At 43.5% G+C, this 27,770-nt stretch overlaps 2 protein-coding genes across 2 annotated transcripts; both read left to right on the top strand.

The window, feature by feature from the left end:
* The first annotated feature begins 1,177 nt into the window (after positions 1 to 1,177).
* Positions 1,178 to 7,700, top strand: LOC120058064 (5-hydroxytryptamine receptor 1F-like). Its single transcript, XM_039006544.1, has 3 exons — positions 1,178 to 1,236; positions 6,363 to 6,641; positions 6,833 to 7,700. The coding sequence occupies exons 1-3, from the start codon at positions 1,178 to 1,180 to the stop codon at positions 7,698 to 7,700; spliced, it is 1,206 nt and encodes a 401-aa protein (XP_038862472.1).
* Positions 7,701 to 19,575: 11,875 nt separating this feature from the next.
* LOC120058063 (coiled-coil domain-containing protein 138-like) lies at positions 19,576 to 27,561 on the top strand. The gene is made up of 5 exons (XM_039006542.1): positions 19,576 to 19,581; positions 20,136 to 20,322; positions 21,559 to 21,732; positions 26,064 to 26,202; positions 27,078 to 27,561. The coding sequence occupies exons 1-5, from the start codon at positions 19,576 to 19,578 to the stop codon at positions 27,202 to 27,204; spliced, it is 633 nt and encodes a 210-aa protein (XP_038862470.1). The 3' UTR covers positions 27,205 to 27,561.
* Positions 27,562 to 27,770: the final 209 nt, after the last annotated feature.

Below are 27,770 nucleotides of genomic sequence, written 5' to 3'. Positions count from 1 at the left end.
AGGAGACTGTGTGAATCAGGCCTTCATGGTCGAATTGCTGCAAAGAAACCACTACTAAAGGACACCAAAAAGAAGAACATACTTGCTTGGGACAAGAAATACGAGCATTGGACATTAGAACCGTGAAAATCTGTTCTTTGGTCTGATGAGTCCAAATTTGAGATGTTTGGTTCCAACTGCTGTGTCTTTGTGAGACGGAGAGTAGGTGAACAGATGATCTCCGCATGTGTGGTTCCCACTGTGAAGCGTGGAAGAGAAGGTGTAATGGTGTGGGAGTGCTTTGCTGGTGACACTGTGATTTATTTAGAAAAAGGCACACTTGACCAGCATGTCTACCACAGCATTCTGCAGCGATACGCCATCCCATCTGGTTTGCGCTATCATTTGTTTTTCAACAGGACAATGACCCAACACACCTCTAGGCTGTGTACGGGATAGTTGACCAAGAAAGAGAGTGATGGAGTGCTGCATCAGATGACCTGGCCTCTACAATCACCTGACCTCAACCCAATTGAGATTGTTTGGGATGAGTTGGACCGCAGAGTGAAGGAAAAGCAGCCAACAAGTGCTCAGCATATGTGGAAACTCCTTCAAGACTGTTGGAAAAGCATTCCTCATGAAGCTGGTGTGCAATGCTGTCATCAAGGCAAAGGGTGGCTACTTTGAAGAATCTAAAATCTATTTAGATTTAACACTTTTTTTGCTTACTACATGATTCCATATGTGTTATTTCATAGTTTTGATGTCTTCTATTATTCTACAATGTAGAAAATAGTCAAACATTTAGAAAAACCCTTGAATGAGTAGGTGTGTCCAAACTTTTGACTGGTACTGTACGTAATTGTCACGCCCTGACCATAGAGAGCATTTTTATTCTCTATTTTGGGTTAGGTCGGGGTGTGACTAGGGGTGGTGTTCCTATCTAGGTTGTTTATCTCTATGTTGGCCTGGTATGGTTCCCAATCAGAGGCAGCTGTTTATCGTTGTCTCTGATTGGGGATCATATTTAGGCAGCCATTTCCCCACTGTGTTTGGTGGGATCTTGTTTTTGTGTTGTTGCCTTTGAGCACTCCAGAACGTCACGTTTCGTTTACTCTTTATTGTTTTTGTGCGGTTCACTTCAAATAAAAGATGTCGAACTGAATTCAATCTGCGCTTTGGTCTGAGTATGCTTACGATGATCATGACAGAAGATCCCACCACAACAGGACCAAGCAGCGTGCCCGGGAGGAGAAGGTATCCTGGGCTTGGGAGGAGATAAAGGAGGAGAAGGTATCCTGGGCTTGGGAGGAAATCATGCCAAGACACAAAAGCCTTCCTTGGGAGCAGACGCAAGGAGAGAAGGGAGGACAGTGACGACGCCGGGGTTCGCAGCCACAGAGAAAGCCCAAAAGACAGCCCAAATTGTTTTGGGGGGGGGGGCACACGGGGTGGGCGCCGGAGCTTGCGGTCGAGCAGCGGAGAGGGCCAGAGCCTGTGTGGTAGTCGATAGAGGAAGGTAATGAGAGATACCGGAGAGCGGTTTTGGCAAGGAGTATGCTGCAGCGCAGGCGCGCTGAAGAGCGCCTTCTTAGCCCGGCACCATCTGTGCCAGCTCTACGCACCAAGTCTCCAGTACGCCTTCACAGCCCAGTATGTCCTGTGCCAGCTCCCCGCACTCGCCGTGCCAAGTGTGTCATTGTTGTGGTACAATTTGTGCTGGCTCTACACACCAGGTCTCCAGTGCGCCTCCACAGCCCAGTACGTCCTGTGCTAGCTACCCACACTCACCGTGCAGTGGTTGTCATCTGTTCAGTACCAGTTGTGCCGGCTCCACGCACCAGGTCTCCAGTACGTCTCCCCAGTCCGGTACGTCCTGTGCCTGCTCCTCGCACTTGCCCTGAAGTGTGTGTCACCAGTCCGGTACCACCTGTGCCGGCTCCACGCAGTTGGCCTCCAGTGCGCCTTCCCAGTCCGGTACGTCCTGTGTCTCCTCCTCGCACTTGCCCTGAAGTGCGTGTCACCAGTCCAGTGCCACCTGTGCCGGCTCCACTCACCAGGCTTCCGGCAACGGTCCCCAGTCCAGAGCTTCCGGCGACGGTCCACAGTCCGGAACCTCCGGCGACGGTCCACAGTCCGGAACCTCATGCGACGGTCCACGGTCCGGAACCTCCTGCGACAGTCCATGGTCCTGAACCTCCAGCTCCAGGGCAGGAGCCTTCCTCTGCGCCGGTGTCCAGTCCAGGCACGGCGTCCAGTCCCGCTCCATGGCAGGAGCCTTCCTGTGCGCCGGTGTCCAGTCCAGGCGTCCAGTCCCGCTCCAAGGCCGGAGCCTTCCTCTGCGCCGATGCCGAGTCCAGGCACGGCGTCCAGTCCCGCTCCAAGGCCGGGATGTAACTAGGGGGGTGTTCCTATCTAGGTTGTTTATTTCTATGTTGGCCTGGTATGGTTCCCAATCTGAGGCAGCTGTTTATCGTTGTCTCTAATTGGGGATCATATTTAGGCAGCCATTTCCCCACTGTGTTTGGTGGGATCTTGTTTTTGTGTTGTTGCCTGTGAGCACTCCAGAACGTCACATTTTGTTTATTCTTTATTGTTTTTGTGTGGTTCACTTCAAATAAAAGATGTCGAACCGATTTCACGCTGTGCTTTGGTCTGAGTATGCTTACGACGATCGTGACAGTAATAAATACAGTGCATTACTATAATACTGTCATAGGAGGTTGGTGGCACCTTAATTGGGGAGGACAGGCTCATAGTAATAGCTGGAAAGGAATAAATGGAATGGAAACCATGTGTTTGATACCATTTCATTTGATCCATTCCAGCCATTATTTTGAGCTGTCGTCCCCTCAGCAGGTTTCGGAACGACCCACCGTTTTAGCAATGTTTCACTGTGTGTGTGTGTGTGTGTTTGTGTGTATTTAATGATATGTGAGTTTATCTGACTTGAGTTGTGCTTTTCTTCTATCCATCTTTCACAAATAGAATGTCAGAGTTTCTATGACAACTGTTCTCATTCCTTCCTACAGAATGGGAGAAGGAATGTACTGTAATGGCATCACACCTATCGCACCCTGAAATGGTTTCTCACAGCTGACTGTAGAAATATACAACATAGAACAGATGTAGGCTCAGTACATGGTCAGACAGTAGACCGCAGAGACTGGATAATTATGTGTGAAGTAATTATTGTCTTTCCGGTGTTTTCCATATTGAATGTATTATAGTGTACTGTTTTTTGTGAATTTGTATGCTGGCTTCACAAAATGAATTTCCATGTAAACGGACAATAAGGTATATCGTATCGTACAAGGTAATCATCGTGGTGAGTTTCTTCAGGGTCATATGAAAGCTGCTGAATGCGCTTAGTTTCACTTTTATTGATAAACAAAAAAGAAGAGGCAGCTATAGTGATGGCCACGTAGCACAGCTAAATATCCCTATCCTTTAATTTGCACCAAACATTTAATGTCTGATCAAATAATGACCCAACATAGTTGGGTCACATAGTCTTCATTTCAAATATCAAATAGACACCTTTATTGTATATTGATGTGTATACAGGGCTCATCTGTAAAAAGACCTTGATCTCAGCATGACTAATCATGTTAATGATCATATTAATGCTTAAAATCCTGTTTATCCAACATTTATATGTATCTTTATTAAAGTCTACCTGCCATTCCCTTTATATTCTGTGTGCTTACCTTATGGCCTGAGTTAACCTGTGGAGTGGTGCCTGTTCTACTGTGTAGACCTCAGTTAAATATGTATCTATGTTTGAGGTGGTAGAACAGTTTAACTCGTATTAATTACAGACCTTTAAGTTCTCTGTATGCACTATGGTTTTGATTTCTCTTACTTTGTAATCTACGTCAAGTTTGAGAAAATAAAACCCCTAATATTTGCACCCAACTCAATTGTCTCTTGTTGCCTGTTGGTTGTCCCTTACATAAGAAGATTTCATCCTCAGACAGACAGATAGATAGATGCTTTATGTCTATTCCAGTTTTTAATGGTTGGATGGATGGATGGATGGATGGATGGATGGATGGATGGATGGATGGATGGATGGATGGATGGATGGATGGATGGATGGATGGATGGATGGATGGATGGATGGATGGATGGACAGATGGGGGGAGGCAGGGAGAGGGAGGGGAGACATTTTTGAAAGATTGATGCACTAGTGCATTCTCCAAGCCTTGGCTGAAACAGGTCTGTTTAAATCCCAGTTCAATCTGCAGTCTGTTAAAATAGTCCCACTCAGCTTTGCATCTCCATAGGGACATGTCAGTGACTCTACCAGTCCTAGCGCTTCAATCCATAGATTGACGTTTAAATGGGTGCATTCCAATTACACAGCACCAGGTATCGGTCCCTATAATTTCCTGCTTTGTAAACCTCCATGCACAAACATGTATCGCTCTCTGACTGAGCAGTGCTCAACTGATTGCTGTAAGTGAAAGACTTGAATGCAGCAGGAGGCGCAGGTTCTCCCTTTGCTGCTGCTGTAAGATTGCCTCACCGAAGACTGTCAATCAACAAACACACACACACACACACACTGACAGACTGAAGCTGACAGGTTTAAATGAACCACTCTGGTGAGAAACACTTCATACGTAAATACAGTGCATTACTAGATAGATTACAGTCCATGTTGATCCTTGACTTTAAATGAGTAGAAGTATTCTATATATTGAGTCAACTCTGGAGGAACAGATTCACAGACAGCTGATATGCTGACAGACAGGAGAGAGGTCTATGCAGCTGTTTGTGTGCGTGCTTGCGTGCATGTGCATGCATTTAATGATGTGTGAGTTTATCTGACTTGAGTTGTGCTTTTCTTCAGTCCGTCCTTCACAAAAAGAAAGTCAGAGTTGCTATGACAACTGTTCTATGACAACTTCTCACAGCTGACTGTAGAAATATACAACATCGAACAGATGTAGGCTCAGTACATGGTCAGACAGTAGACCGCACAGACTGGATAATTACACTGAGTGTACAAAACATTAGGAACACCTGCTCTTTCCATAACAGACTGACCATGTGTATCCAAGTGAAAGCTATGACCCTTATTGATATTACCTGTTAAATCCACTTCAATTAGTGTAGATGAAGAGGAGACAAGTAAAGAAGGATTTTTAAGCCTTGAGACAATTGAGACATCAGAGGGTGAATGGACAAGACAACATTTTGAAGTGCCTTTGAACAGGTAATGGTAGGAGGTACCAGGCACACCGGTTTGAGTGTGTCAAGAACTGCAGCGCTGGTGGGTTTTTCACGCTCAACAGTTTTCAGTGTTTATGAAGAATGGTCCACCACCCAAAGGACATCCAACCAACTTGACATAACTGTGGGAAGCATTGGAGTCAACATGGGCCAGCATCCCTGTGGAACGCTTTCGACACTTTGTAGAGTCAATGCCCCGACGAATTAAGGCTGTTCTGAGGGCAAAATGGGGTGCAACTCAATATTAGGAAGGTGTTCCTAATGCTTTGTACACTCAGTGTATATGTGCATTAATTATTATGTTTCCAGTGTTTTCCATATTGAATGTATTAAAGTGTATTGTGTTTTGTGTATTTGTATGCTGGCTTCACAAAATGAATTTCCATGTAAATGAACAATAAAGCACAGTACATCATATGGAACAAGGAAATTACCATGATGAGTGTCTTTAGGGACATATGAAAGCTGCTGAATTCCCTTTCAATTCTTAACTGATCAACTCCAAATAAGTGGTAGCTAGAGTACAGAGATACAAGTATACACGCACGTACACAGACACACACTGATGAGCGTCTGCTTTTGTGCAGATTGTACTGCCTTTGATCCGGGATTGCACCTTGTGTATGCTTGTTTGTGTGCGTGCGTGCGTGCGTGCATGTGATGATGGTCACGGCTTTGATCAGAGATCGCATCAGGAGTGTGTGTGTGTGTGTGTGTGTGTGGGTGGATGGATGGATGGGTGGGTGTTATGAAATCAGCGGCTGGACTCTCATTGGTGATTATTTTTCCACTGACTGTTTCTCTCGCCCTCTCTCTCTCTCTCTCTCTCTCTCTCCCCCTCCTTTCCTCCCTTTCTTTTTCCAGATGTCTGTGTGAGACATTGGTTGAGTCCAGAGATACCAGAAAGAAGCTACTGACACTAATGTTACTGCTGGAGAGGGCACACCAATGAACACACATCACAAAGGTACACACAGCTTATACAGCTATGGAGGATTATGCTTCATTCATCATCTGCCTGGTCTCTCTGAAGTTCTACATGGTTTGAGTGTGAGTACCTTTTAAACTCTTACGCGTCGTTCATCTATACTGCTAGCCTTGGTGCAGACCCTTATCTTCCTCTTGTCTCCTCTCCTCTCTAGGATGGACTTGTCTAACTGTACAGAGGGGGTCTTCTCCCTGGGTGTGGGGGGTGGGGAGGGGGATGGGGGTTCTATAACCCCACCAAGTAAAATCATCCTCACCCTCACCCTGTCCCTGCTCGCTCTCATTACAATGGTTATCAACTCCCTGGTGATCACAGCCATCATCGTAACCAGAAAGTTACATCACCCGGCCAACTACCTGATCTGCTCTCTGGCGGTGACGGACCTGCTGGTGGCCATCTTGGTCATGCCCTTCAGCATCCTCTACATACAGAGGTAGCTACAAAGATTCAATAAAGGATTGCACAATTGATTGATTTGTCTTGCAGCATAAAGTGTCTTGCAGCTTTTCAGATGCCCATATAGGCTTAAAAGACATGCTATCAAAGTATACAGTTTGTGATCAAAATAATAATAAAGTGCAGTCACAAACATAATCACTATCAATATTCTGTCTGAATCCTCAGGGAAAGCTGGGTGATGGGTGAGGCTGTGTGTAATGTTTGGCTGAGTGTTGACATCACCTGCTGCACTTGTTCCATCCTCCACCTGGCAGCCATCGCTCTGGACCGCTACTGGGCCATCACTGACGCAGTGGAGTACTCACGCAAACGCACCGGCCTCCGAGCTGGCATCACTGTCGCCGTCGTCTGGTTCCTGTCCGTCCTCATATCCCTTCCCCCTCTGCTGTGGAGGAACCATGGTGGGGGGCCAGAGGAGGACCAGTGTCTGATAATACACCACCACATCGCCTTTACCCTCTACTCCACCCTGGGAGCCTTCTATATTCCCCTGCTCCTCATCCTCATCCTCTACTATAAGATCTACAGAGCAGCTCAGACTCTGTACCTCCGCAGGGGGGCCAGCAGAGCCAGCCAACACTCCTCCATGGTCAATGGAACCACCCTCCCCTCCTGCCCCACTGACGGAGATCCCCAGAGCCCAGACACCCTGAACCCCCCGGAAAAGTCCTACTCAGACCCCTCCACGGAGGGCGACCGCGTGCGCATCGCCGTAAAAAGTCCCCAGAGCGAGTCGAGGCGGGAGCGTGAGTGTTCGTTGAGACGGCAGCGTATCTCAGGGACCAGGGAGCGACGTGCTGCATCTACGTTAGGACTGATACTGGGGGCCTTCGTGGTCTGCTGGATGCCTTTCTTCCTGAAGGAGGTGATCGTCAACACGTGTGGCTCCTGCAACACCTCCATAGAGCTGGCTGACTTCCTCACCTGGCTGGGGTACCTCAACTCCCTTATCAACCCTCTCATCTACACTATCTTCAACGAAGACTTTAAGAAGGCCTTCCAGAGACTGGTCAGGTGTAGGCTTCGCCTCTGACACGGGCAGGGAGGACACACATTTGTATTTTATTTAACCTTTATTTAGGCAGGGTGGAGTCCCATTTAGACCAAAGTACCTCACACATACAATTATCTGTAGGGTCCCTAAGTCGAACAGTGAATATCAAACACAGATTCAACCACAAAGACCAGGGAGGTTTTCCAATGTCTCGCAAAGAAGGGCACCTATTGGTAGAAAACGACATTGAATATCCATTTGAGCATGGTGAAGTTATTAATTACAGTTTGGAGGGCGTATCAATACACCCAGTCATTACAAAGATACAGGCGTCCTTCCTAACTCAGTTGCCGGAGAGGAAGGAAACCGTGATTTCACCACGAGGTCAATGCTGACTTTAAAACAGTTACAGAGTTTAAAGGTACAATATTCAGAAATCACTCCACCATTTCCTGGTTGCTAAAATTCTAATACTTCGGCTAATTTCAGTTTGTGACAAAACAAGCAATTTATAGTGTAGAGAATCATTGCAACATCTAAACCGCTGTGAAAAATCTTTACAATAACCAAAATATTATATTTCCAACTGTTTGAAGCTGGTGTACATAACTGAAAGTAAAAGACGCAAAAACGATACTTAAGAACGGGAAGCATAGAAATAGAACACAGAACAGATCTACCACTTCTTACGTTTGCTTTCAATGAGAATGACAGTCTATAACTCACATTTCTATGTGCATTTTGTCGGGTCGCCCAAAAACGTACATATTGAAACTTTAATGGCTGTGATAGGAGAAAACTGAGGATGGATCAACATTGTAGTTACTCCAAAATACTAAACTAATTGACAGGGTGAAAAAAAGTAAGCCTGTACAGAATACATATATTTCAAAACATGCATCCTGTTTGCAACAAGTCACTAAAGTAAAACTGCAAAAAATGTGGCAAAGAAATTAACTTTACAGTGCTGTCACGGCCGTCGAAAGAAGTGGACCAAAGTGCAGTGTGGTAAGCGTACATTTCCTTTTATTATAGAATGTCACCAACAAAACAAGAAACAAAATAAACGACCATGAAGCTTCCGAGGGCTATAGTGCCACTAACAAAGTCAACTACCTACAATCACAGGTGGGAAAAAGGGCTGCCTAAGTATGATTCCCAATCAGAGACAACGATAGACAGCTGTCCCTGATTGAGAACCATACCCGGCCAAAACATAGAAACACAAATCATAGAAATAAAGGATATAGAATGCCCACCCAAATCAGGGCGTGACAAGTGCCCTCAGAAAGTATTCATACCCCTTGACTTATTTCACATTTTGTTGTGTTATAACCTGAATTCAAAATGGATTACATTTTACTTACATTTTTTTCTCACACATCTACACACAAAAAAACATAATGACAAACGAAGTATAAACCCCCTGAGTCAATACATGTTAGAATCAACTTTGGCAGCAATTACATCAGTGACTCTTTCTGGGTGAGTCTCTAAGAGCTTTGCACACCTGGATTGTACAATATTTGCACGTTCTTAAAAAAAGTCTTCAAGCTCTGTCAAGTTGGTTGTTGATCATTGCTAGACAGTCATTTTCAAGTCTAGTCATATATTTTCAAGTCGATTTAAGTCAAAACTATAACTAGGCCACTCAGGAACATTCAATGGCGTCTTGGTAAGCAACTCCAGTGTATATTTGGCCTCGTGTTTTAGATTATTGTCCTGCTGAAAGCTGAATTTGTCTCCTAGTGTCTCTTAGAAAGCAGACTCAACCAGGTTTTCCTCTAGGATTTTGCCTGTACTTGGCTTTATTTCGTTTTCTTTTCATCCTAAAACAACTCCCTATTCTTGCTGATGACAAGCATACCCATAACAAGATGCAGCCACCACCATGCTTGAAAATATAAGGAGTGGTACTCAGTGATGTGTTGGATTTGCCCCAAACATAACTCTTTGTATTCAATTTTTTTGCCCTTTTCCTTTAGTGCCTCACTCTGTCCATTAGGTTAGTATTGTGGAGTAACTACAATATTGTTGATCCATCCTCAGTTTTCTCCCCAAAAAACAATAACTCTATAATTTAAAAAAAGTAACTATTGGCCTCAAGGTGAAATCCCTGAGCAGTTTCCTTCCTCTCTGGTATTGGAGTTTGGAGGATGCCTGTGTCTTTGTTGTGACTGAGTGTATTGATACTATCACATTGGTATGAAGAGATTCGGGAGACAGGCGCAGGAATGCGTAATAGTTTTTTAAAATTAAGCCCAAATTACAGTGTGCCGTGTAAAGGCACGGGAACAAAGACCAAACAAACACGTAACAAAACACAGGGTAGAAACCCAAAACAAAAGAGCGAGGAGTACCTCGAATAAATAACACATGCGCACAATGTTTAACACACGGGATGAGACCTGTAATCATCTGCGCAATCCACAATGGCACGAAAGCCCAAAACACACAGCACAGGTACTCACACGCACCAACGGACATTGGAACAATAATGGACAGCCCAAACCAAAGCGCACACTTATACAAGTACTAGTCAGTGGGAATAGGGGACAGGTGTGCTTAATGAAAATTCCGGAGGGATCCGTGACAGATACACCATCCAAAGTGTAATTAGTAACTTCACAATTCTCAAAAGGATATTCGATGTCTGCTTTTTTACACATCTACCAATAGGCAATCTTCTTTGCAAGGCATTGGAAAACTACCCTGGTCTTTGTGGTTGAATCTGTGTTTGAAATTCACTGCTCAACTGAGGGACATTATAGATAATTGTATGTGTGGGGTACAGAGATGAGGTAGTCATTCAAAAATCACGATAAACACTTTATTGTACACAGAGTGAGTCCATGCAACTTATTATGGGACTTGTTAAGTATATCTTTTCTCCTGAACTTATTTTGGCTTGCCATAATAAATAGGTTATATATTTTTTGACTCAAGACAGTTTAGCTTTTAATTTTTTATTAAATTGTAAAAATGTCTAAAAACATAATTCAACTTTGACAGTATTTTGTACAGGCCATGCACACAAAATATAATATGAATCCATTCTAAATGCAGGCTGTAACACAACAAAATGTGGATAAAGTCAGGGGTGTGAATACTTTCTGAAGGCACTGGATGTCCTGAAGTTGCTTACCAAGACAACATTGAATGTTCCTGAGTGGCCTAGTTACAGTTTTGACTTAAATCTGTGTAACGCTCGTCGTAATCCTCCTCAATCCTCCTCCTTGAGGAGGAGCAAGGATCGGACCAAAGCGCAGCGTGGTTTGAATACATACTTTAATTATTTAGACGAAGACGAAAAAACACTTGACAAAATACAAAACAATAAACGACGTAAACGACCGAAAACAGTACCGTGTGGCGAACAAACACAGACACGGCAACAATCACCCACAAACAAACAGTGAAAACAGTCAACCTTAATATGGTTCCCAATCAGAGACAATGACAAACACCTGCCTCTGATTGAGAACCATATTAGGCCAAACAATAAACCCAACATAGAAACACATAACATAGAATGCCCATCCAGCTCACGTCCTGACCAACTAAACAAGACTGAACAAAGGAAATAAGGTCAGGAACGTGACAATCTGCTTGAAAATCTATGGCAAGACTTAAAAATGGCTGTCTAGCAATGACTAACATCCAACTTGAGAGAGCGTGAAGAATTGAAAAAAGAATGACATGCAAATATTGTACAATCCAGGAGTGGAAAGCTCTTAAGAGACCCAGAAAGGCTCCCAGCTGTAATTGCTGCCAAAGGTGATTCTAACATGTATTAACTAAGGGGGTTGAATACTTATCTAATCAAGATATATTAGTGTTTTATTTTTTATAAAGTTTTTACAAATGTTTTTTTTTAATCCACTGACATTACAGACTATTTGGGGTAGATCATTGACAAAAAATTACAATGAAATCCATTTTAATCCCACTTTGTAATACAACAAAATGTGGAAAAAGTCAAGGGGTGTGAATACTTTCTGAAGGCACTCTAAATCTTTAGTGACAGAAGGAATTTCAAGAGTTACCATACCCGGTCACAGGGATGGCTATCTCGTACTTCTATATGTTAATAACGATGTTAGGTTGTTGTAATGTTACATGCACGCACACACACACACACACACACACACAAGCATGTGCACGCCATTCAGTTCAGAGTTGTGTTGGATCCGGGATAGCATGTGACTGCCTGAGATCAGAGACTATCAACAGAATAAACACAAGAGACGTTAAATCTTTACCCGGAGGAAATTACCTGCAATACTCTGCCAAGACTAATGGACACTCCAGCCAGGTCAGTCTAATGGGACTGGCACATTGCTGAGCTTTGGAGGAAAGTTAAGAGGACCTCAGATCCATAAGAGTCTATTTATAGAGAGCCATGATGTCATCATCTCCTTGATGTTTGATTGGGTTACTGTTGTAGTCGGGATGGTGTTTAATGACATTGAAGGGACGATGTTTAAATGAACAGACAGAAACTGGTTAAACTGTAGGATGAAACTCTGGACTTAAACCATCAGCCTCGATCATTGCAAGGTCTTAGAATAGCTGATCATGGTGTTTCTGTCTGTTATATAACTATCAACCTGCCCAAGCTAGTAGACATATCTGAAATATAACATATCAAAAGTTTTGACTTATTCTCCTAACAATATTTGTTGTGATCATTGTTTTTGTTGATGCTACAAAAGTAGTGATTAAAGTTATGATACTCAATCAGTGTTGTTAATAAGCTAGATATTCCCCTTCTACAGTGCAACTTTTGTGTTATATCCCTATAGCTGATTAAAGAGAGCTGAGAAAGTTGCTCCGCCATTGTCATCCACCCATAGCACAGAGAGCTCTGATCCAGAGGCACAGCAGGCTAATGAGTGTGTCATTAAGAGAGGAGGTGCTAGAATACTGATTATTTTACTCCCACTCATAAACTTAGAATAGTGTATGTATGCTTTTCTTACTGTAAGTACAGAGGGCAATGTTTGTGAGGCAAATGTAAGGAGATTTGTTTTTGAAATAAACAACACAATGACAAGGTTTCAAAATGTTAATTTGATACAGTGTGTTCTCTTGAAAAGAATACGATGCCAGAAAGAGGGGTCATGGTGTTATGGAGAGTTCCATCATGATGCCTCCCCAACAGAACATGCCTCCACTCTGATGGTTCCCTCCACACCCAGATGGTATTTATGTATCTATATCAGTCTAAAGATGAGTTATGTTATGATTCATACAGTATGAATCATATCTCACCTTTAACCTATATGCATTTAAATACCATCTGGGTGAGGAACTAATACAATTTTACATCATTCTGAGGCAAGGAATAGCTGGTCTTAACAGTATCTTAATAATGTATGCATGTGAGTGTATTATTTTACAGAATGTGGAACAGGTTCTTGAACAGGTTGATAGATTCATCCCAGCACTGAGCACAGAAGGCTACAACAGCAGTGACGGTCCCTCACACTGTAAGCACGAGCACAATGTCAGAATAGGTATGTGTATATGTATGTATTGTGTAATGGCGCCGCCCTCAGGATGACAGCAGATTTGCAGGTTTTTCATTTCCGGTTTAGGAAAAATGCACATAATTCAAACTGACAACAAGTTAACTGTGCTTTTGGAGTTTGTTGAAAAACAATAGATCTGTGTGAAACCTCAAGATGAACAACGAATCGTCTGAGAGCGAGTTGGACGTTACGGTTGAGAGGCTGAAAATGAAATATCTGGAAAGGAAACGGGTTAGTAATGTGTATATATCTAACAAGCAAACTAGCTAAATATTTAGCTAGCTTACAGTAACTAGCTAGCCAGGTAGATAGCCTTAGCTAGCAGGTTTGATTGTTCCCTTGGTAACGACCCCGAGTGTTCCAGCTAGTTAACTTCGTTTGTTAGCTAGCTGGATCACTCAGAGTCGTTACCAAGAGAACAAGCAAACCAGCTAACTCTTATCGACTTAGTTAGCTAACGTTATTGTTATTACTAGTACTTGTTATTACTAGTACTAGATTGTGCACGTACGTTGCAGTGACTGAACATGCTATAGCTCACTATTGCCTTTTGACAGGTATCTACAGAGCAAAAAGCACCTGCGCTGAGTGGAAGACACTACCATGGTGGGCAGCAGAGAGTTGTGACGTCCCCCAGGTCTAGACGCACCACCACCAGAGAGATGAGAGGTTACAACAGAGCTTTACAGGAACTGTTCCAGGCTGTCACCAACCCTCCAGACAGGTCAGTCTTTCTCCCAGCATTTCTTTCAGACCAACACCTTGTGTTATAATTGATGGGGCCAAGCTACCATATGCCACTGATGTGTCCCTGTCTGCTTACCCAGGTTGTACAGTGACTGTAGTCGGGGTGACAGTGAGGAGGACCTGAGTGAGAACTATACTTTCAGCCCTCTCCTGGACACACAGATCCACTACACAGAGACAGGTGTGTGTCGGGTCTTCTTATATTCAGCATGTCTCAACAGATGTAGCTAGAGAATGCATTGTTTTTAATCATATTAATCATACCAATACTGCTTTCTTCAAAATGAAAACACTTGACAAAAAAACAGTGTATGAGTTTTTCTGTTTCAGATGTGACCCTGCCCTCCAGCCTGGCCCGTACCTTGGGCTCCCGAGAGACTGAGTCCACCGTAGGCCTGGCCAGAGAAGAGGAGGTGAGGGGGGAGAAAGGGGTGAGGCAGCAGCAGTCCTCCCCTGTCCTCTCCCCCTCCTGCCCCTCAGTGATGGGACAGGTCTACCAGGAGATGCTGCACATCTACCAACAACTACAGGCAGAACGTTTGAGCCAGCTGCAGTGGTCGGCCCAGCTCCAGGACAGAGAGAACAGACTGCTACAGCAAGAGGAGGTAAACACACATCTTCAGCAATCCCTCAAGGTTGAATATGATCTCTTCTTCACAGGTTTTTTTTAAGTGCGTTGTGTTAGCGGTTCTGAACATCTGTGTATTCCGTCAGAGCCGCAGTGAGGAGGTGAGTCAGCTACAGGAGCAGCTGAGCGAGAGAACCAGGGAGAACAAGAGGTTGAAGTCCAGCTTCAACTCCATCAAGGAACTCAACGACAACATGAAGAAACAGGCAAGCATCTGCTTCAGCTGGCTGCATTTAACCTAAGATCATGTGTCATGATGTCATGTGACTGTCTTCCATTGTACAGTGCATTCAGAAAGTATTCAGACCCCTTGACTCTTACCACATTTTGTTATGTTGCGGCCTTATTCTTATTGATTAAATCGTTTTCCCCCCCTCATCACTCTACACACAATACCCCATAATAACAAAGCAAAAACATGTTTTTCAAAATTTTTGCAAATGTATAAAAAAAATCGGGTTCAAGTCTGTGCTCTGGCTGGGCCTCTCAAGGACATTCAGAGACTTGTCCCGAAGCCACTCCTGCATTGAACCCGATCGAACATCTCTGGAGAAACCTGAAAATAGCTGTGCAGCGATGGTTCCCAGCCAACCTGACAGAGAAGAATGGGAGAAACTCCCCAAATACAGGTGTGCCAAGCTTGCAGCGTCATATCCAAGAAAACTCTATGCTGTAATCGCTGCCAAAGGTGCTTCAAGAAAGTACTGAGTAAAGGGTCTGAATACTTATGTAAATGTAATTTTTTAATGTATTTTTCTAAAAACCTGTTTTTGCTTTGTCATTATGGGGTATTGTGTGTAGATTGATGAGGAAAATAAACAGGCTGTAACGTAACAAAATGTGGAAAAAGTCAAGGGTTCTGAATACTCTCCGAAGGCACAGTATATGTATGTATATTTATATAAATATATATATATGTGGGTATGTATGTCTGTGTGATGTGCGTATATACAGTTGAAGTCAGAAGTTTACATACACCTTGGCCAAATACATTTAAACTCAGTTTTTCACAATTCCTGACTTTTAATCCAAGTAAAAATTCCCTGTCTTAGGTCAGTTAGGATCACCACTTTATTTTAAGAATGTGAAATGCCAGAATAATTGTAGAGTGATTTATTTCAGCTTTTATTTCTTTCATCACATTCCCAGTGGGTCAGAAGTTTACATACACTTATTTAGTATTTGGTAGCATAGCCTTCAAATTGTTTAACTTGGATCAAAAGTTTTGGGTAGCCTTCCACAAGCTTCCCACAATAAGTTGGGTGAATTTTGGCCCATTCCTCCTGACAGAGCTAGTGTAACTGAGTCAGGTTTGTAGGCCTCCTTGCTCGCACACGCTTTTTCAGTTCTGCCCACAAATATTCTATGGGATTGAGGTCAGGGCTTTGTGATGGCCACTCCAATACTTTGGAAGTATGCTTGGGGTCATTGTCCATTTGGAAGACCCATTTGCGACCAAGCTTTAACTTCCTAACTGATGTCTTGAGATGTTGCTTTAATGTATCCACATAATTTTCCTTTCCTCATGATGCCATCTATTTTGTGAAGTGCACCAGTCCCTCCTGCTGCAAAGCACCCCCACAACATGATGCTGCCACCCCCGTGATTCACGGTTGGGATGGTGTTCTTCGGCTTGCAAGCCTCCCCCTTTTTCCTCCAAACATAACGATGGTCATTATGGCCAAACAGTTCTATTTTTGTTTCATCAGACCAGAGGACATTTTCCGAAAAGTACGATCTTTGTCCACATGTGCAGTTGCAAACCGTAGTCTGGCTTTTTTATGGCGGTTTTGGAGCAGTGGCTTCTTCCTTGCTGAGCGGGCTTTCAGGTTATGTCAATATAGGACCTGTTTTACTGTGGATATAGATACTTTTGTACCGGTTTCCTCCAGCATCTTCACAAGGTCCTTTGCTGTTGTTCTGGGATTGATTTGCACTTTTCGCACCAAAATACGTTCATCTCTAAGAGACAGAACGCGTCTCCTTCCTGAGTGGTATGACGGCTGCGTGGTCCCATGGTGTTTATACTTGCGTACTATTGTTTGTACAGATGAACGTGGTATCTTCAGGAATTTGGAAATTGCTCCCAAGGATGAACCAGACTTGGGAGCAATTTATTTTCTGAGGTCTTGGCTGATTTCTGTTGATTTTCCCATGATGTCAAGCAAAGAGGCACCGAGTTTGAAGGTAGGCCTTGAAATACATCCACAGGTACCCCTCCAATTGACTCAAATTATGTCAATTAGCCTATCAGAAGTTTCTAAAGCCATGATGTAATTTTCTGGAATTTTCCAAGCTGTTTAAAGTCACTTAACTTCTGACCCACTGGAATTGTGATGCAGTGAAATAATCTGTCTGTAAACAATTGTTGGAAAAATTACTTGTGTCATGCACGAAGTAGATGTCCTAACCGACTTGCCAAAACTGTAGTTAAGAAGAAATTTGTGGAGTGGTTGAAAAACACATTTTAATGACTCCAATCTAAGTGTATGTAAACTTCAGACTTCAACTGTGTATGTATGTGTCAATATATATATATATATATATATATATATATATATATATATATATATTATTTATTATTATTTATTTACAAAAAATGTATATGGGATTGGAAAGGATGCAGACAATTACTTTGATGGAAGCTACAATCTATCTGCAATAATAATCCTGATCAACCCCCTAAGAGAAAAATAATAATTATATATATATATATATATATATATATATATATATATATATATATATATATATATATATATACTCCAGTATAGATTTGGCCTTTGGTTATTGTCCTGCTGAAATGTGAATTCGTCTCCCAGTGTCTGGTCGAAAGCAGACTGAACCAGGTTTTTTGCTAGGATTTTGCCTGTGCTTAGTTCCATTCAGTACATTTTTTTTATCCTGAAAAACTCCACAGTCCTTAACGATTACAAGCATTCCCATAACATGATGCAGCCACCGCTATGCTTAAAAATATGGAGAGTGATACTCCGTAATGTGTTGTATTGGATTTGCCCCAAACATAACCCTTTGTATTCAGGACAAAAAGTTAATTGCTTTGCCGCACTTTTTGCAGTAATAATTTAGTGCCTTGTTGCAAACAGGATGCATGTTTTGGAATATTTTTATTCCGTACAGGCTTCCTTTTTTTCACTTTTATGTTAGTATTGTGGAGTAACTACAATGCTGTTGATCCATCCTCAGTTTTCTACTATCACAGCCATTCAACTCTGTAACTGTTTTAATGTCACCATTGGCCTCATGGTGAAATTCATGACTGGTTTCCTTCCTCTTCGCCAAGTGAGTTAGGAAGGACGCCTGTGTCTTTGACTGGGTGTATTGATACACCATCCAAAGTGTAATTAATAACTTCACCATGTTTTTTTTTTTACCCATCTACCAAGCATTGGAAAACCTCCCTGGTCTTTGTGGTTGAATCTGTGTTTGATATTCACTGCTCAAACTGAGGGACCTTACAGATAATTGCATGTGTGGGGTACAGAGATGAGGTAGTGATTCAACAATCATGTTGCTCCCGAGTGGCGCAGCGGTCTAAGGCGCTGCATCTCAGTGCTACAGACCCTGGTTCGATCCAGGACTGTGTCACAACCGGTCGTGATTTGGACTCCCATAGGGCGGCGCACAATTGGCCTAGCGTCGTCTGTTTTTGGCCGGGATAGGCTGCCATTGTAAATAAGAATTTGTTCTTAACTGACTTGCCTAGTTAAATAATGAAATACTATTATTGCATACAGAGTGAGTCCATGCCACTTATTATGTGGCTTGTTAAGCAAATATTTACTCCTGATCTTATTTAGACTTGCCATAACAAAGAGGTTGAATACTTATTGACTCAAGACTGTGAATACTTTCTGAAGGTACTGTATGACTGTCTCAACTGACCACAGGAGGGCGCTGGTTCTGATTGATGACTTAGTTAGAACGTTGTGTAGTGAGTTGCCCTGAATAAAAGTGTTTAACTGTTTGTGTTGTATGATTGTATTGTGTTCAGCTGAATGAGCTGAGTGAGCAGAACAAGCGTCTGGAGAACCAGTTCAGGAAGGTCCAGGCTCGGCTAGAGAACCTTCAGGTAGGAAGACACACAACAAGCAAAATAGACCTGTGTTATTCAGACCCTCAACCCCTATACATACTGTCTGTTCATTTACATGTGATTTTCTCTCTCTCTCTAGAGGAAGTATCAATACTCCATGGCACAGAAAGGGAGAGAGAACGTTTGTCAGAAGGCCATTGAGTCCAAACCTTCTAAACCCGAGAAAAAAGCCACCTCCAAGCCAGCCAAGGTGTGTATATGGCATTTCCACTGAGAACGGTGGGTACTGACTACTAGTGCTATTACTATGTTAACTGTGATTGTAGCTAATGCAGCCCTAACCCCACACATACTCCCTGATGAAGACTCATAGACTGGTACTGTAATTATTCTAATCAACAGTGGTGGTGGTTGTTTCTAACTACCTTTTAAAGTCCAATTTCCTGTCAATGTGGTTGTTTGGAAAACACACCATTTAGTATAGCCAGACTCTAACCATACTGGTTACTGGTTGTCTCATTCTGCAGGGTAGTGTAAGTCCCGCCCCTCTCAGGCTGCTGGCTTTGCTATTGGATTGGATTCTAGACAGACAGGCGTTTCCTCCAGTAGCAGGAGACAGCAGAACAGCCCAGGGTCAGCAGCACACGTCACCAGTGGTCTCTCTCCACGACAGGTGCTCTAAGGTGGGAGAACTGGACTAGTCCAGGGGGTCGTTTTGGCTTATTACGCTATGTGTTTATCTTGTTATGATGTCCCAGGCTTTGTGTTGATCCTGTGTTTTGTAGTTTATAATGTTTTGTTTATATTGTGTTGTTGTCGACCTCCTGTCTCTAGGTTTTGCCTCTGTTGGTTGAGCAGCTGCAGCAGTCCTCTGCGTCACCAGACCCCTCTGGTACCCTGTCCCTGATCAAGTTTATATACTGGAGCCTGAGAGAGATAGACAACAGCATGCAGGTAATACACAACACCATGCAACAACACAACACAACACAAACTGAGAATGCATTCTCTTCCCAGCTGTGAGAAGAAAGTAGAATTTTGTTTTCATGCTGTAAACATTGTTATTGAATCCCTTGTGTCGGACTGTGTCCTGTGCTGGCCTGGCCAGTATGTGGTTAATTAGTGTGGGGTACATTAGAAGTTATCAAGTTGTATTAGTCGTATGTAGAACAGGCTGTGTGTCTGTCTGGAGAACAGACATCGCACAGACAGAGAGAGGCTCAGACCCAACTGGATAGAATCTCTGTCTGGTTCTCAATGAAAACTCCCAGCCCAGATAGTCAACAACAAGCATGGATGCCATCCCGGATCCAACGCATCTCAGAACTGAAACGCGGGGAGTGTGTTTGTTTGTCTGGCAGTGTCAGGGCAACCATTTGATGTTTAAACTGGAATCTCATGCTGTAGTATTACAGCAACATGTTGAGGGAGAACCACAAGGCCAGAAACATAATCACAACGCTGGACTCCCACTGACTAACTGTGGGTACGTGTGTCTCTGTATGTAGCCGCTGGCTCTGTCGTCCACTTTGCGGCGTCTGGGGGAGGAGGTGTCCAGGGTTCCGACCCAGCAGCAGGACCCCAGCGGCCCTCTGAAGACCAGGGGCCCTCCTCTACCTCCCTCTCTATACAGGAGCCTCTGTCCCCACACACGTCTCCTCTCCTCCCTCATCATCCTCAGGACCATCACCCAGGGTAAAACCCTGCACCACTACATATACACACAATGTCTAATGCAAACACTTATCCAATAATTCTATATTCTTCCTAAATCCAAGGGATATCCTTTGATATGTCTGTCAATTCGTTTTTGGTGTAGTTATGTGAAGTCCCCAGCAGAGGGCAGTGTGGTTTTCCATTGGGTATGAATACAGGTTTATTTAATTGTCTCTTTCTAGTGAGTGTGTGACTCACAGTAGTACTGTGCTCTATAGAGTGCCGTGCAGCTATCAATCAATCACCCAATCAATCAAATGTTATTTGTTTCGTGCTTTTCACAAATACATTTGTTAGCAAGTTCTTAACAGCAACCCAGGCTTAAACCCCCAAAGGGCAAGCTTTCTGCCAGGTTGGCTTAGCTCTGTCTCTGGATGGACATGAAACTGGTTTGTTCATATAGGAAGAATATTTCTTCTTAGTTCTTTAATAGGTACCATGTCAGACTGAGGTATCAGGCTTCAAAAAGCTTTTAACCGTCTACAGAAAAACATCTGAACTAATAAAAACCTGTCTACAGACAGAGACAGAGACAGAGACAGAGACAGAGACAGAGACAGAGACAGAGACAGAGACAGAGACAGACAGACAGACAGACAGACAGACAGACAGACAGACAGACAGACAGACAGACAGAAGGGGTTAGAATGAGGCACGTAGCTGTTCGTGCTGTGGGTCTGGGTCGTGTAAAGAAAACAAAGCTTTCTGGAAACTCAGTGCCTTAATGGGTTTGGACCAGAGAGAGAGGGAGGCAGGCAGGCAGGCTTTGGGTCAGGGGGGTTCTGGTGTACCCCTCCAGCCCCAGGGCTAGGCCAGTTACAGACTACAGTGCTGTGTATCTGGAGATCATCAGTGACACAGGCCCCATAAAGATGTCTTCTCAGTAACCAGGATGTCTCTCCTAGCCACTCTCACTCTGTCTGCTTATACTGGGTTGTTCATTATCCACTACTCCTGTCTGTACGGCTCTGACTAGGGGAGAGAGGAGCAAGCAGACATGCAGGGCAGAACAGCAGTTTGTCAGGGTCACATTCAGAGTGTCAGCTCCAGTGTGATTTATCCCTGGGGCTTTAGACAGACCTGTTCACTGATCTCCCATGTCTAGGTGAGCCTCCAGCTGGGATGGGATAAGTGTTGGTAGCAGAGAGATGGGGGTTGGATTTCAGTGGCAGTGTCCAGGTTATCTGTGTGACCTAACTCCTCTTTTCCCTCCAGCTGACATCTTAGCCCAGGTGTTGGACTCCCTCCACAGTGACCTGGTGTGTGTGGATGTCCGGGGGCTGTTTCTTCAGTACGGGGGAGTGTCTGTCCTCCTAGCCCTGCTCCGAGGAGGGAAGGGGGGGCTGCAGACCCCCGTAGACATCCTAATGCAGCTCAGCACAGAGTCACGTAAGTATAGATACACTACTTCTCTCACTATTAATCAAAGGTAACCTGTGTGTGGTGTGAAATGCATATCCCACTCCCCCTGAGACACCCTCAGAGAGTGGGGTCACGGCCACTGACGCCGACCCTGGTTAAGTGCCTTGCTCAAGGGCAGATCGAGAGATTTCACCCGGTCTGCTCGGGGATTCGAGCTAGCAACCCTTTGGTTACTGACCCAACGCTCTAACCACTAAGATACCTGCCACCCTCAGTCAGTGCAGCTCAAAGACCCATGAGTATGGAGACACCCCACAGATTCCCACCACAGTATACTCTCTCCATAACAGTACAGTTACAGTATGCTCCTATTATGTGCTTTATGTTTGACTAATTTGTGTCATTGGCTGATACTGAACAAAGTGTGTGTGTGTGTGTGTGTGTGTGTGTGTGTGTGTGTGTGTGTGTGTGTGTGTGTGTGTGTGTGTGTGTGTGTGTGTGTGTGTGTGTGTGTGTGTGTGTGTGTGTGTGTGTGTGTGTGTGAGACACTGAGCAGAGCTAAGCTCTTGGTCCACTAAAGTCTAGTGTGGCAGGTTGAGATCTCAGCACCCCACTATGATTTATGGGAGAGCTGGTGATTAGCGTGGTTTACAGGGGAGTAATGAGGTGAGTGTGAGTGAGGCCATGACGGAGAGTTGGGGTTCACACCTGAAGGTCACCACTAAACCGCCTGACACACACCTCCCCTGTCTTGTACTACTGCAGGCTTGCTGTGTCTGCCTACAATGCAGCCTCCTCGACCCCTGTACAGTTCGGTATGGCTGGGTTCCTTCATGCAGTTCACACCAGAAGGTCAACTCAATTCCCCCTCTGTGGCTGCCCTGTTAAGGCGCCTGCATACTAGGTTGGGTTTGGTCCTAGCAGAACTCGGCTAGGCAAAGTGAACGTCTGTGCCTCGCATACTCCCTTAAGACTTTCGCTTAAATAATCAGAAAAAACTGGCAAAAGTACTGTTTGTCCATCTTGAGGCCATAGCCAGTATACATTTCCTCAAAATGGTCTGAATGAATCTAAGATAACACAAGAAATGTCATGAATTTTTACGGTTTTTGCCTAAGATGTTTGGTGCAGTATTTCTCAAGAAAAAATGTTTGCATGAAAACATGTTGTCTCTCGTTGAATGACAACAAACACTTCATTGAAGAACCCCTACTGTTGCCTCAAGAAAACATTTTGTGACACAAACAGCCGAAGACAAAACTAACAAAAACGTCACAAAATGTTGTATGTACACAAACTGTTTTGGATGGGAAGCATGCGGACGCCTTTATACAGTATGCCTGCATAGTGTCTGTCACAGACACACACACACACACACACACACACACACAGAGGTCTGGTTCACACCTGCAGGTCACCCTCTCCCCAGTGTGTGTCCTGTCCTACAGTAGGCCTGCTTAGTGTCTGTGCCCAAGGCAAAGCCCCCATATAACTCTCTCAGGCTATATTACAGTAATCCAGTCCATGTGTCCTATAGAGACAGGGGGAGAACCAGGGGGGACCATAAAGAGAACCCCCTCCCCCCTAAATCAGCCTGGACATGGACCGTTCTACCACTGACCCATAGTGTTTGAAGTTTCTCTCCCCTGTCCCACATACAGTAAGGCTGAAAGAGCCTGAAGAGAGGAGAGGCTAGGGACCAGATGGAGGTGTCTAGCTCTCTGCTACAGTAACAGGGATGGACCTCCTGGGTCTCTGCCAGTCTGCTAAAGTACAGTAGCTACAGTAACACCATGAGGCTGTCTCTAAAGCAGATTGCTTTTTCACGCACAATTACTCTACTCTTTTATTACCTATCACAGGGAAAATAAATGTTTGAATTGAATCCCCCAGGTCATTTTTGTATGTGTTTTTTTGTGCGAGTATGTGTTCTCAGTCAACTGAACTAGTAAAATAAAAAATGTGTTGACTGTAAAAATAGAAATGTGGCTGAATTTTGGGGCAGTTCTCTGTTGGTTATGAGAAGTACTGTGTCATGTCGGATCAAGGACTTTGTCACATATTCTACAGTCGTGGCCAAAAGTTTTGAGAATGACACAAATATACATTTTCACAAAGTCTGCTGCCTCAGTTTGTATGATGGCAATTTGCATATACTCCAGAATGTTATGAAGAGTGATCAGATTAATTGCAAAGTCCCTCTTTGCCATGCAAATGAACTGAATCCCCAAAAAACATTTCCACTGCATTTCAGCCCTGCCACAAAAGGACCAGCTGACATCATGTCAGTGATTCTCTCGTTAACACAGGTGTGAGTGTTGACGAGGACAAGGCTGGAGATCACTCTGTCATGCTGATTGAGTTCGAATAACAGACTGGAAGCCTCAAAAGGAGGGTGGTGCTTGGAATCATTGCTCTTCCTCTGTCAACCATGGTTACCTGGACGGAAACACGTGCCGTCATCATTGCTTTTCACAAAAAGGGCTTCACAGGCAAGGATATTGCTGGCAGTAAGATTGCACCTAAATCAACCATTTATCGGATCATCAAGAACTTCGAGAGCGGTTCAATTGTTGTGAAGGCTTCAGGGCGCCCAAGAAAGTCCAGCAAGCGCCAGGACCGTCTCCTAAAGTTGATTCAGCTGCGGGATCGGGGCACCACCAGTACAGAGCTTGCTCAGGAATGGCAGCAGGCAGGTGTGAGTGCATCTGCACGCACAGTGAGGCGAAGACTTTTGGAGGATGGCCTGGTGTCAAGAAGGGCAGCAAAGAAGCAACTTCTCTCCAGGAAAAACATCAGGGACAGACTGATATTCTGCAAAAGGTACAGGGATTAGACTGCTGAGGACTGGGGTAAAGTAATTTTCTCTGATGAACCCCCTTTCCGATTGTTTGCGGCATCCGGAAAAAAGCTTGTCCGGAGACGACAAGGTGAGCGCTACCATCAGTCCTGTGTCATGCCAACAGTAAAGCATCCTGAGACCGTTCATGTGTGGGGTTGCTTCTCAGCCGAGGAAGTGGGCTCGCTCACAATTTTGCCTAAGAACACAGCCATGAATAAAGAATGGTACCAACACATCCTCCGAGAGCAACTTCTCCCAACCATCCAGGAACAGTTTGGTGACGAACAATGCCTTTTCCAGCATGATCGAGCACCTTGCCATAAGGCAAAAGTGATAACTAAGTGGCTCGGGGAACAAAACAACAATATTTTGGGTCCATGGCCAGGAAACTCCCCAGACCTTAATCCCATTGAGAACTCAATCCTCAAGAGGCGGGTGGACAAACAAAAACCAACAAATTCTGACAAACTCCAAGCATTGATTATGCAAGAATGGGCTGCCATCAGTCAGGATGTGGCCCAGAAGTTAATTGACAGCATGCCAGGGCAGATTGCAGAGGTCTTGAAAAAGAAGGGTCAATATTGACTATTTGCATCAACTTCATGTAATTGTCAATAAAAGCCTTTGACACTTATGAAATGCTTGTAATTATACTTCAGTATTCCATAGTAACATCTGACAAAAATATCTGAAGACACTGAAGCAGCAAACTTTGTGGAAATTAATATTTGTGTCATTCTCAAAACTTTTGGCCATGACTGTACACTTATGGTTGTGATTGTAGTCTGTCCAGCCTTTTACCATACTGCCTGACTGGCTCTGATTTGACTTATCTGGGAGAAACATGCTGAGATCTATGCCTCCCTGTAAGACAGAGTTAACACTGACAATATGGACTCTGCTTGACCTGAAATCATATAGATTTACTCTCGTTGGCTGAGTGGAATTGATTAGCATCTGTACTACGACTGGAACACTTCAGCTGGGTTTCTGATCCATTCTGCTCGCAGCAGAGGCTGGTTGTACAGTTATAGGCCCGATGATGGGATGACTGAGCAGGTTAACAGGAGTAGACAGGACTGTGTAGGGTTCTTCAGTGGAACTGTCTGTCTGCCTGTGTGTAACAGTGCCTGTTAACTATCATCAATCATTTGAATAGCCACGCTAGCTTCACCCTCATGTGGGTGCTAGCAAGCATGCTAGATAGTGCTATGCAACAATAGCCAATCCAGTAGAGGCTGGAAGCTATAGTGAGCTTCGATTGGTAAATCGTGCCACGATATCACAGAGTATTTGCATAAAGTTCAGCTTTCCCCAACTTAGGTCCCGCCCTGTTCACCCTCTCTCGCCCATGCTCACATCACCCACCGGTCCCCCCGCTTACGTCACTCCCTCCAAATAAAATAAATGGCTTCCGTTGTTTCATCACGCACATCGTCTTCAGTTAACAGTTACCGTAAGGTTCTTCAGAGCAACTGTCTGTCTGTATACCTATCTAGGTGTTTCCTCTCTGCAGGGTATCTGTCTGAGTTCCTGTCTGCTTGCAGTACTGAAGAGTTCTTCCGTACTGCAGCTCTCCTTGTGAAGAACCCCAGACTAGAACTTCCTCTTCTGGAGAAACTCTCCATCATCCTACAGAAACTCTCCAAGATCAGGTGAGACAAACTGATCATGTTCTTCAGTCTGGACTCAGAATCATGATTAGCTAAATCAGGCGTGTTATTGCAAGGTTGGAACCAAAACCTGACCCCCCCCCCCCCACCATTAGCGGAGTAGGAAACCCCTGGGTATTGTGTCGGTAGATGATGTCATGGTTTCCTGTATAGGTTGTGATGAATGTTGTCAGGCTGTAGATGAGAGGTGACAAAGAATATCTAATAATATAGGACCAAAGAATATCTAATAATATAGGACCAAAGAATATCTAGTAATATTGGACAAAAGAATATCTAGTAATATAGGACCAAAGAATATCTAGTAATATAGGACCAAAGAATATCTAATAATATAGGACCAAAGAATATCTAGTAATATAGGACCAAAGAATATCTAGTAATATAGGACCAAAAATATCTAACAATATAGGACCAAAGAATATCTAGTAATATTGGACCAAAGAATATCTAGTAATATAGGACCAAAGAATATCTAGTAATATAGGACCAAAGAATATCTAGTAATATAGGACCAAAGAATATCTAGTAATATTGGACCAAAGAATATCTAGTAATATTGGACAAAGAATATCTAGTAATATTGGACCAAAGAATATCTAGTAATATTGGACCAAAGAATATCTAGTAATATTGGACCAAAGAATATCTAGTAATATTGGACCAAAGAATATCTAGTAATATTGGACCAAAGAATATCTAGTAATATTGGACCAAAGAATATCTAGTAATATAGGACCTAAGAATATAGGACCGTTTTATTACAAGATCCGGTGCATTTGTAGCACATGTGGTGCTAGGTATACTATCATTCATAGACCCAGTGTTACATACACTCTGTTTTCTGGTTTTCACAGGAAGAACAGGCGGCTGTTTGAGCTCTGCTCTCTTCATCTGCTGCTGCAGGAGATGCACAGAACAACTGACCCTACACTCACCTTTTTGTCATTGAACCTTAGCTCTATACTACTCAATCTGAAATAACACACACGTATAACCTTATTGTGGTGGTGACTTTTTTCTTTTTCTTTAGTTTTGTAATATGTTTTTATATGATCTTAACCTATATGTTGTACATTGTTTTGAACATGTTTACCATCTGCTATGAAATGAGCATCATGTTGGGAGAGGCTATAATGTTTGTCTCATGCATTCTGAGGTAAAGATGATTTCACTAGGAAGCTTTTAAAAGCAATAAACTAAGAAATTATGGGAAACAGTGTTTGATTTCTCTGTCATATAGTTATGAAATACATTAGTTTATGTCACATATGTTTTCTATAAACTAGTTTGTTTGTTATGGACTAAAGCTGGAAGTGTTTAACGAGGCCAGAATGGTTCTATTTGGTGACGGTGAGGAGAATATCACACTGACAGACATTTCAGATCTCTCCTCTGTAAAGAACCCTGTTTGTCAGTATGTTGAATAAAAAATATAATTTAAACTTTGCTGGTTCGTCAGGGTGTTGGTCCCTGTTCACCTTGGAATTTCAGGCAAGCTGTTTATAGGATAGTTTGCCTATTATTATACAGACTTTTCTAAAATGTTG

The sequence above is a fragment of the Salvelinus namaycush genome, chromosome 13, assembly GCF_016432855.1.
Source record: "Salvelinus namaycush isolate Seneca chromosome 13, SaNama_1.0, whole genome shotgun sequence".
In the NCBI taxonomy this organism is placed as follows: domain Eukaryota; kingdom Metazoa; phylum Chordata; class Actinopteri; order Salmoniformes; family Salmonidae; genus Salvelinus; species Salvelinus namaycush.
This window is presented reverse-complemented; position numbering and strand designations above follow the sequence as displayed.

Coding starts and splice junctions, on each gene's coding strand:
- LOC120058064 (XM_039006544.1), top strand. CDS start 1,178: ATGATCATGACAGAAGATCCCACCACAACAGGACCAAGCAGCGTGCCC. Junction 1,237..6,362: donor AGCGTGCCCGGGAGGAGAAG/GTATCCTGGGCT, acceptor TCTCCTCTCTAG/GATGGACTTGTCTAACTGTA. Junction 6,642..6,832: donor AGCATCCTCTACATACAGAG/GTAGCTACAAAG, acceptor CTGAATCCTCAG/GGAAAGCTGGGTGATGGGTG.
- LOC120058063 (XM_039006542.1), top strand. Junction 20,323..21,558: donor CCTCAGGACCATCACCCAGG/GTAAAACCCTGC, acceptor TTTTCCCTCCAG/CTGACATCTTAGCCCAGGTG. Junction 26,203..27,077: donor CAGAAACTCTCCAAGATCAG/GTGAGACAAACT, acceptor TGGTTTTCACAG/GAAGAACAGGCGGCTGTTTG.